Below are 9,827 nucleotides of genomic sequence, written 5' to 3'. Positions count from 1 at the left end.
TCTCTCTGTCTCTCTGTGTCTCTCTCTCTCTGTCTCTCTCTGTCTCTCTCTCTCTGTGTGTCTCTCTTCTCTGTCTCTCTCGGTCTCTTTCTCTCTCTCTGTCTCTCTCTCTCTCTCTCTGTCTCTCTCTCTCTCTGTCTCTCTCTCTCTCTGTCTCTCTCTCTCTCTGTCTCGTCTCTCTCTCTGTCTCTCTCTCTCCTCTGTCTCTCTCTTCTCCTCCTGTCTCTCTCTGATCTGTCTCTCTGTCTTCTGTCTGTCTCTCTGTTCTGTTCTCTGTCTCTCTCGTCTCTTGTCTCTCTCTGTCTCTCTCTCTCCTCTCTGTTTGTATACTGCATCTATACATGTCTCTCTCTCTCTCTCTGTCTCTCTCTCTGTCTCTCTCTCTCTTCAGGTCCACTGAGACCAGAGTTCACAATCACCTATGTTGCGGTGTCAGCCATTTTCTTCAACAGCGGCCTTTCATTAAAAAACAGAGGTAAAGAGACATTTACGTAGTGAATCCAGGACTCCTCCCGTCTAATGATTTGCGATTGTGGTATAGTTATTTTCCAAAAGCTATTTCATTGGGGATTCTCCATTGAACATTTTCATCTCAAAGGGTTTTGTTTGCATTGGTTCATTGATGCTTCTTTCTCCCTCCCCATATTCCTCTAGGAGTTGACCAGTTTGATGCCTCTCCCTCCCCATATTCCTCTAGGAGTTGACCAGTTTGATTGCCTCTCCCCTCCCCATATTCCTCTAGAGTTGACCAGTTTGATTGCCTCTCCCTCCCTCCCCATATTCCTCTAGGAGTTGACCAGTTTGATGCGTCTCTCTCTCTCTCCCCCATATTCCTCTAGGAGTGTTGACCAGTTTGATGCTTTCTCCCTCCCCATATTCCTCTAGGAGTTGACCAGTTTGATGCGTCTCTCTCTCCCTCCCCCATATTACTCTAGGAGTTGACCAGTTTGATGCTTCTCTCTCCATATTCCTCTAGGAGTTGATGCTTCTCTCTCTCTCCCTCCCCATATTTCCTCTAGGAGTTGACCAGTTTGATGCTCTCTCTCCATATTCCTCTAGGAGTTGACCAGTTTGATGCTTCTCTCCCCATATTCCTCTAGGAGTTGATGGCTTCTCTCTCTCTCCCTCCCATATCCTCTAGGAGTTGACCAGTTTGATGCTTCTCCCTCCCTCCCCCATATTCCTCTATGAGTTGACTAGTTTGATGCTCTCTCTCCATATTCCTCTAGGAGTTGATGCTTCTCTCTCCATATTCCTCTAGGAGTTGATTGCTTCTCTCTCCATATTCCTCTAGGAGTGGATGCTTCTCCTCCATATTCCTCTAAGGAGTTGACCAGTTTGATTGCTTCTCTCCCCATATTCCTCTAGGAGTTGATGCTTCTCTCTCCATATTCCTCTAGGAGTTGATGCTTCTCTCTCCATATTCCTCTAGGATGTTGACCAGTATGATGCTTCTCCCTCTCTCTCCATATTCCTCTAGGAGTTGACCAGTTTGATGCTTCTCTCTCCATATTCCTCTAGGAGTTGACCAGTTTGATGCTTCTCTCTCCATATTCCTCTAGGAGTTGAACCAGTTTGATGCTTCTCTCTCCATATTCCTCTAGGAGTTGGACTAGTGCCCTCCTTCTCTCTCCATATTCCTCTAGGAGTTGACCAGTGCCCTCCTTCTCTCTCCATATTCCCTCTAGGGAGTTGACCAGTGCCCTCCTTCTCTCTCCATATTCCTCTAGGAGTTGACCAGTGCCCTCCTCCTCTCTCCATATTCCTCTAGGAGTTGACCAGTGCCCTCCTCCTCTCTCCATATTCCTCTAGGAGTTGACCAGTGCCCTCCTCCTCTCTCCATATTCCTCTAGGAGTTGATGCTTCTCTCTCCATATTCCTCTAGGAGTTGACCAGTGCCCTCCTCCTCTCTCCATATTCCTCTAGGAGTTGATGCTTCTCTCTCCATATTCCTCTAGGAGTGACCAGTGCCCTCCTTCTCTCTCCATATTCCTCTAGGAGTTGACCAGTGGCCCTCCTTCTCTCTCCATATTCCTCTAGGAGTTGACCAGTGCCCTCCTTCTCTCTCCATATTCCTCTAGGAGTTGACCAGTGCCCCTCCTCTCTCAATTCCTCTAGGAGTGATGCTTCTCTCTCCATATTCCTCTAGGAGTTGATGCTTCTCTCTCCATATTCCTCTAGGAGTTGACCAGTGCCCTCCTCCATGTGAAGCTGCATGGTTTGTCCAGTCTTTCACCCTGGTCTTCTTCCCTGTGCCATGTGGCTCTGTATCAAACTACTGGCTCTTACCTCAATCAACACTTGGCTACTCCGAGGGTGAGTACACACACACACACACACACAGAGTTGCTCTGTAGTCTATCTTTAAATCATGGCGGCTCTGAGGGTGAGGAGCTTGCTGTGATGTGTGGGGGCGGGACCATGGATGTTCTAACACCACAACTACATACTGTATTGGAGGGGGATGGGCTAGAGAGAGGAGGAGGGGGGGGAGGGGCTAGAGAGGAAGGGGAGGAGGCTTTGTGTGTGTGTGGGGGCGGACCATTGGATGTTCCTAACACACAAACTACATACTGTATAGGGAGGGGGATGGCTAGAGAGAGGAGGAGGGGAGGGGGGAGGGGCTAGAGAGGAAGGGGGAGGAGCTTTGTGTGTGTTGGGGGGCGGGACCATCGGATGTTCCTACACACAACTACATACTGTATTGGGAGGGGGATGGGCTAGAGAGAGGGAGGAGTTTTGTGTGTGTGTGGGGGCGGGACATCGGATGTTCCTAACACACAACTACATACTGTATTGGGAGGGGGAGGGGCTAGAGAGAGGAGGAGGAGGGGGGGGGAGTGAAAGAGTCCTTTCTTCAGCCAGTGGTTCTACTTACGGTTGCCATGGGTGACGTGACCTTGACAAAGACCCTGTTGTGTGTGTGTGTGTGTCTCTGTGCGTGCGTCGTCTAGGTTACAGACTGTGGGATGTATGCCCCCTCAGTCTCCTCTGCTGTCATACTCACCAAAGCTGTGGGGGGGAACGAGGTATTTACATACAATGTTTTGATTTTGGTTAAACTAGGCAAGTCGGTTAAGAACAAATTCTTATTTACAATGACGGTGCCTATACCGGCGTACGTACAGGTTGTATTTGGAATGACACTATTCCCCGTAGTACACAACAAGCTGGACGTTATGGACGTTCTGTCTCCCTGTAGTACACAACAAGCTGGACGTTATGGACGTTCTGTCTCCCTGTTATTACACAACAAGCTGGACGTTATGGACGTTCTGTCTCCCTGTTAGTACACAACAAGCTGGACATTATGGACGTTCTGTTTCCCTGTTAGTACACAACAAGCTGGACGTTATGGACGTTCTGTCTCCCTGTTAGTACACGACAAGCTGGACATTATGGACGTTCTGTTTCCCTGTTAGTACACAACAAGCTGGACGTTATGGACGTTCTGTCTCCCCTGTTAGTACACAACAAGCTGGACGTTATGGACGTTCTGTGTCCCTGTTAGTACACAACAAGCTGGACGTTATGGACGTTCTGTTTCCCTGTTAGTACACAACAAGCTGGACGTTATGGACGTTCTGTTTCCCTGTTAGTACACAACAAGCTGGACGTTATGGACGTTCTGTCTCCCTGTTAGTAACACGACAAGCTGGACATTATGGACGTTCTGTTTCCCCGTTAGTACACGACAAGCTGGACGTTATGGAAGTTCTGTCTCCCCGTTAGTACACAACAAGCTGGACGTTATGGACGTTCTGTCTCCCCGTTAGTACACAACAAGCTGGACGTTATGGACGTTCTGTCTCCCCGTTAGTACACAACAAGCTGGACGTTATGGACGTTCTGTTTCCCTGTTAGTACACGACAAGCTGGACGTTCTGTTTCCCTGTTAGTACACGACAAGCTGGACGTTATGGACGTTCTGTGTCCCCTGTTAATACACGACAAGCTGGACATTATGGACGTTCTGTTTCCCCTGTTCGTACACGACAAGCTGGACGTACTGTTTCCCTGTTCGTACACGACAAGCTGGACGTTCTGTGTCCCTGTTAGTACACGACAAGCTGGACGTTCTGTGTCCCTGTTAGTACACGACAAGCTGGACGTTATGGATGTTCTGTTTCCCTGTTAGTACACGACAAGCTGGACGTTATGGACGTTCTGTTTCCCTGTTAGTACACGACAAGCTGGACGTTATGGACGTTCTGTTTCCCTGTTAGTACACGACAAGCTGGACATTATGGACGTTCTGTTTCCCTGTTAGTACACGACAAGCTGGACGTTCTGTTTCCCTGTTAGTACACGACAAGCTGGACGTTATGGACGTTCTGTGTCCCTGTTAGTACACGACAAGCTGGACATTATGGACGTTCTGTGTCCCTGTTAATACACGACAAGCTGGACATTATGGACGTTCTGTTTCCCTGTTAGTACACGACAAGCTGGACATTATGGACGTTCTGTTTCCCTGTTAGTAGACGACAAGCTGGACGTTATGGACGTTCTGTTTCCCTGTTAGTACACAACAAGCTGGACGTTATGGACGTTCTGTCTCCCTGTTAGTACACGACAAGCTGGACATTATGGACGTTCTGTTTCCCTGTTAGTACACGACAAGCTGGACGTTCTGTTTCCCTGTTAGTACACGACAAGCTGGACGTTATGGACGTTCTGTGTCCCTGTTAATACACGACAAGCTGGACATTATGGACGTTCTGTTTCCCTGTTAGTACACGACAAGCTGGACGTACTGTTTCCCTGTTCGTACACGACAAGCTGGACGTTCTGTGTCCCTGTTAGTACACGACAAGCTGGACGTTCTGTGTCCCTGTTAGTACACGACAAGCTGGACGTTATGGATGTTCTGTTTCCCTGTTAGTACACGACAAGCTGGACGTTATGGACGTTCTGTTTCCCTGTTAGTACACGACAAGCTGGACGTTATGGACGTTCTGTTTCCCTGTTAGTACACGACAAGCTGGACATTATGGACGTTCTGTTTCCCTGTTAGTACACGACAAGCTGGACGTTCTGTTTCCCTGTTAGTACACGACAAGCTGGACGTTATGGACGTTCTGTGTCCCTGTTAATACACGACAAGCTGGACATTATGGACGTTCTGTTTCCCTGTTAGTACACGACAAGCTGGACGTACTGTTTCCCTGTTCGTACACGACAAGCTGGACGTTCTGTGTCCCTGTTAGTACACGACAAGCTGGACGTTATGGACGTTCTGTTTCCCTGTTAGTACACGACAAGCTGGACGTTATGGACGTTCTGTTTCCCTGTTAGTACACGACAAGCTGGACATTATGGACGTTCTGTTTCGCTGTTAGTAGACGACAAGCTGGACGTTATGGACGTTCTGTTTCCCTGTTAGTACACAACAAGCTGGACGTTATGGACGTTCTGTCTCCCTGTTAGTACACGACAAGCTGGACATTATGGACGTTCTGTTTCCCTGTTAGTACACGACAAGCTGGACGTTCTGTTTCCCTGTTAGTACACGACAAGCTGGACGTTATGGACGTTCTGTGTCCCTGTTAATACACGACAAGCTGGACATTATGGACGTTCTGTTTCCCTGTTAGTACACGACAAGCTGGACGTACTGTTTCCCTGTTCGTACACGACAAGCTGGACGTTCTGTGTCCCTGTTAGTACACGACAAGCTGGACGTTCTGTGTCCCTGTTAGTACACGACAAGCTGGACGTTATGGACGTTCTATTTCCCTGTTAGTACACGACAAGCTGGACGTTATGGACGTTCTGTTTCCCTGTTAGTACACGACAAGCTGGACATTATGGACGTTCTGTTTCCCTGTTAGTAGACGACAAGCTGGACGTACTGTTTCCCTGTTCGTACACGACAAGCTGGACATTATGGACGTTCTGTTTCCCTGTTAATACACGACAAGCTGGACATTATGGACGTTCTGTTTCCCTGTTAGTACACGACAAGCTGGACGTTCTGTGTCCCTGTTAGTACACGACAAGCTGGAAATTATGGACGTTCTGTGTCCCTGTTAGTACACGACAAGCTGGACATTATGGACGTTCTGTTTCCCTGGTAGTACACGACAAGCTGGACATTATGGACGTTCTGTTTCCCTGTTAGTACACGACAAGCTGGACATTCTGTTTCCCTGTTAGTACACGACAAGCTGGACATTATGGACGTTCTGTTTCCCTGTTAGTACACGACAAGCTGGGCGTTATAGACGTTCTGTTTCCCTGTTAGTACACGACAAGCTGGACGTTATGGACGTTCTGTTTCCCTGTTAGTACACGACAAGCTGGACGTTCTGTTTCCCTGTTAGTACACGACAAGCTGGACATTATGGACGTTCTGTTTCCCTGGTAGTACACGACAAGCTGGACATTATGGACGTTCTGTTTCCCTGTTAGTACACGACAAGCTGGACGTTCTGTTTCCCTGTTAGTACACGACAAGCTGGACGTTATGTTACCTTGTTAGTGCACGACAAGCTGGACATTATGGACGTTCTGTGTCCCTGTTAGTACACGACAAGCTGGACATTATGGACATTCTTTTACCCTGTTAGTACACGACAAGCTGGACATTATGGACGTTCTGTGTCCCTGTTAGTACACGACAAGCTGGACGTTATGGACGTTCTGTTTCCCTGTTAGTACACGACAAGCTGGACGTTCTGTGTCCCTGTTAGTACACGACAAGCTGGACGTTCTGTTTCCCTGTTAGTACACGACAAGCTGGATGTTCTGTTACCTTGTTAGTACACGACAAGCTGGACATTATGGACGTACTGTTTCCCTGTTCGTACACGACAAGCTGGACGTTATGGACGTTCTGTTTCCCTGTTAGTACACGACAAGCTGGATGTTCTGTTACCTTGTTAGTACACGACAAGCTGGACATTATGGACGTTCTGTTTCCCTGTTCGTACACGACAAGCTGGACATTATGGACGTTCTGTTTCCCTGTTCGTACACGACAAGCTGGCCAGATCCCTGTATATTACCGTGTGTTGGTTCCGTTTTAATAAACAGGGATTCTCTTCTCTCAGGCTGCCGCCATCTTTAACTCTGCCTTCGGAAGCTTCCTGGTAAGACTGAATTGTGTCTCTCTACCTCTCCCATGGAGCCATGTGAAGGTAGACTAGCACCTGTGTTGGTGTGTGTGGGGGGTGGTGTGTGTGTGGGGGGTGGTGTGTGTGTGTGTGTGGGGGGTGGTGTGTGTGTGTGTGTGGGGGGTGGTGTGTGTGGGGGGTGGTGTGTGTGTGTGTGTGGGGGTGGTGTGTGTGGGGGGTGGTGTGTGTGTGTGTGTGTGGGGGGGGGTGTGTGGGGTGTGTGTGTGTGTGTGGGGGGTGGTGTGTGTGTGTGGGGGGGTGGGGGGTGTGTGTGTGTGTGTGTGTGTGTGAACAGTATTGAGCCTGCCTGACATCCCTATTCTGTCTACAGGGAATACTAGTGACACCACTGCTACTGCTACTGTTTGTAAGTATTTTGTACACGACACAAAGTATTCTATATAACCCCTTTCTTTGGCACCTTTTTTTTGTGTTTAGGATTCAAATTGATTTAAATTGTTGACCAAAACAATGACAATCTTCCCTGTCAAAGTGGAAGAAAAATATTTAACATTTAAAAAATTACAAAATATGGAAAAATAAAACACTAATCTTCATTTAGATAATTATTCAACCCCCTGAGTCAATATATTTTAGAATCACCTTTCACCTTTCTGGGTAAGTCTCAAGTCTTGCCATAGATTTTCAAGGTGATTTTCTAAGGCCAAACTGTAACTAGGCCATTCAGGAACATTCCATGTCATCTTGGTAAGCAACTCCAGTGTATATTTGGCCTTGTGTTTTAGGTTATTGACCTGCTGAAAGGTGATTTCATCTCCCAGTGTCTGGTGGGAAGCAGACTGAACCAGGTTTTCCTCTAGGATTTAGCCTCTGCTTAGCTTTATTCCATTAATTTTTATCCTGGAAAAACTCCCTAGTCCTTGTCGATGACAAGCATACCCATAACATGATGCAGCCGCCACTATACTTGAATATATCAAGAGTGGTACTCAGTGATGTGTTGTATTGGATTTGCCCCAAACATGACACTTTGTATTCAGGACAAAAAGTATTACTTTAGTGCCTTATTGCAAACAGGATGCATGTTTTGGAATTTTATTCTGTACAGGCTTCCTTTTCACTCTGTCATTAAATAATTTAGTTTAATATTGTGGAGTAACTACAATGTTGTTGATCCATCCTCAGTTTTCTCCTATCACAGCCATTAAACTCTGTAACTGTTTTTAAAGTCACCATTGGCCTCATGGTGAAATCCCTGAGTGGTTTCCTTCCTCTCTGGCAACTGAGTTAGGAAGGACGTCTGTATCTTTGTAGTGACTGAGTGTATTGATACACCATCCAAAGTGTAATTAATAACTTCACCATGCTCAAAGGGATATTCAATGTCTGCCATCTACCAATAGGGGTTCTTCTTTGTGAGGCTTTTGGAAAACCTCCCTGGTCTTTGTGGTTGAATCTGTGTTTGAAATTCCCTGCTCGACTGAGGGACCTTACAGATAGTTGTATGTGTGGGGTACAGAGATGAGGGACCTTACAGATAGTTGTATGTGTGGGGTACAGAGATGAGGGACCTTACAGATAGTTGTATGTGTGGGGTACAGAGATGAGGATGTCATTAATAACATCATGTTAAACACTATTATCAAACACAGAGTGAGTCCAACTTATTATGTGACCTAATAAGAAAATCTTTACTCCAGAACTGATTTAGTCTTCCCATAACAAAGGGGTTGAACACTGATTGACTTTAGACATTTCAGATTTTCATTTTGTTTTAATTTCTAACAAATGAATTTAACAAAATTAAACTTTGACATTATGGGGTATTGTGTGTAGTAGATCAGTGACACAAAATCTCAATTTAATCTATTTTAAATTCAGGCTCTAACACAATAAAATGTGGGAAGAGTCAATGGGGCTGAATTATTTGATTTGATTTGAATGGGGCTGAATTAAATGGAATTTTGTCACATGCGCCAAATAGAAATCATATTTATTTATAAAGCCCTTCGTACATCAGCTGATAACTCAAAGTGCTGTACAGAAACCCAGCCTAAAACCCCAAACAGCAAGCAATGCAGGTGTAGAAGCACGGTGGCTAGGAAAAACTCCCTAGTCTCTCTGTGTCTCTCTCTCTCTGTGTCCTCTCTCTCTCTCTCTGTGTCTCTCTCTCTCTCTGTCTCTCTCTCTCTCTCTCTGTGTCTCTCTCTCTCTCTGTGTCTCTCTCTCTCTCTCTGTGTCTCTCTCTCTCTCTCTGTGTGGCTCTCTCTCTCTCTCTGTCTCTCTGTGTCTCTCTCTGTCTCTCTGTGTCTCTCTCTCTCTCTGTGTCTCTCTCTCTCTGTGTCTCTCTCTCTCTGTGTCTCTCTGTGTCTCTCTCTCTCTGTGTCTCTCTCTCTCTCTGTGTCTCTCTCTCTCTGTGTCTCTCTCTCTCTCTGTCTCTCTCTCTCTCTGTCTCTCTGTGTCTCTCTCTCTGTGTCTCTGTGTCTCTCTCTGTGTCTCTCTCTCTGTGTCTCTCTCTCTCTCTCTGTCTCTCTGTGTGTCTCTCTCTCTCTCTCTGTCTCTCTGTGTCTCTCTGTGTCTCTCGCTCTCTCTTTCTCTGTCTCTCTCTGTGTGAGTTCTGTCTAAACCCTCTAATCTGATGCGTTGTCTCTCCCCAGTATTCTGCATCCAGCTGAGCTTCATGCTGTTGACGTTTGTCTTCTCCACACAGTGAGTTTAATAGTACTGTTAGTGTTATACTGAAGTACT

At 46.6% G+C, this 9,827-nt stretch overlaps 1 protein-coding gene across 1 annotated transcript in view; it reads left to right on the top strand.

Annotated features, from left to right (window-relative positions):
• The window catches only part of slc10a7 (solute carrier family 10 member 7), a 9,828-nt gene extending 2,232 nt beyond the window's left edge, over nt 1-7,596 (top strand). The window contains 8 exon segments of the mRNA XM_031791612.1: nt 392-472; nt 2,180-2,215; nt 2,218-2,250; nt 2,253-2,316; nt 2,955-2,980; nt 2,983-3,029; nt 7,056-7,094; nt 7,450-7,596. Coding sequence (XP_031647472.1) covers nt 392-472; nt 2,180-2,215; nt 2,218-2,250; nt 2,253-2,316; nt 2,955-2,980; nt 2,983-3,029; nt 7,056-7,094; nt 7,450-7,581 — 458 coding nt within the window. The 3' untranslated portion in view covers nt 7,582-7,596.
• Nucleotides 7,597-9,827: the final 2,231 nt, after the last annotated feature.

The sequence above is a fragment of the Oncorhynchus kisutch genome, linkage group LG16 (assembly GCF_002021735.2).
Source record: "Oncorhynchus kisutch isolate 150728-3 linkage group LG16, Okis_V2, whole genome shotgun sequence".
Classification (NCBI taxonomy): domain Eukaryota; kingdom Metazoa; phylum Chordata; class Actinopteri; order Salmoniformes; family Salmonidae; genus Oncorhynchus; species Oncorhynchus kisutch.
Note: the sequence above shows the minus strand (reverse complement) of the source record. Positions and strands in the feature narration are given on the sequence as shown.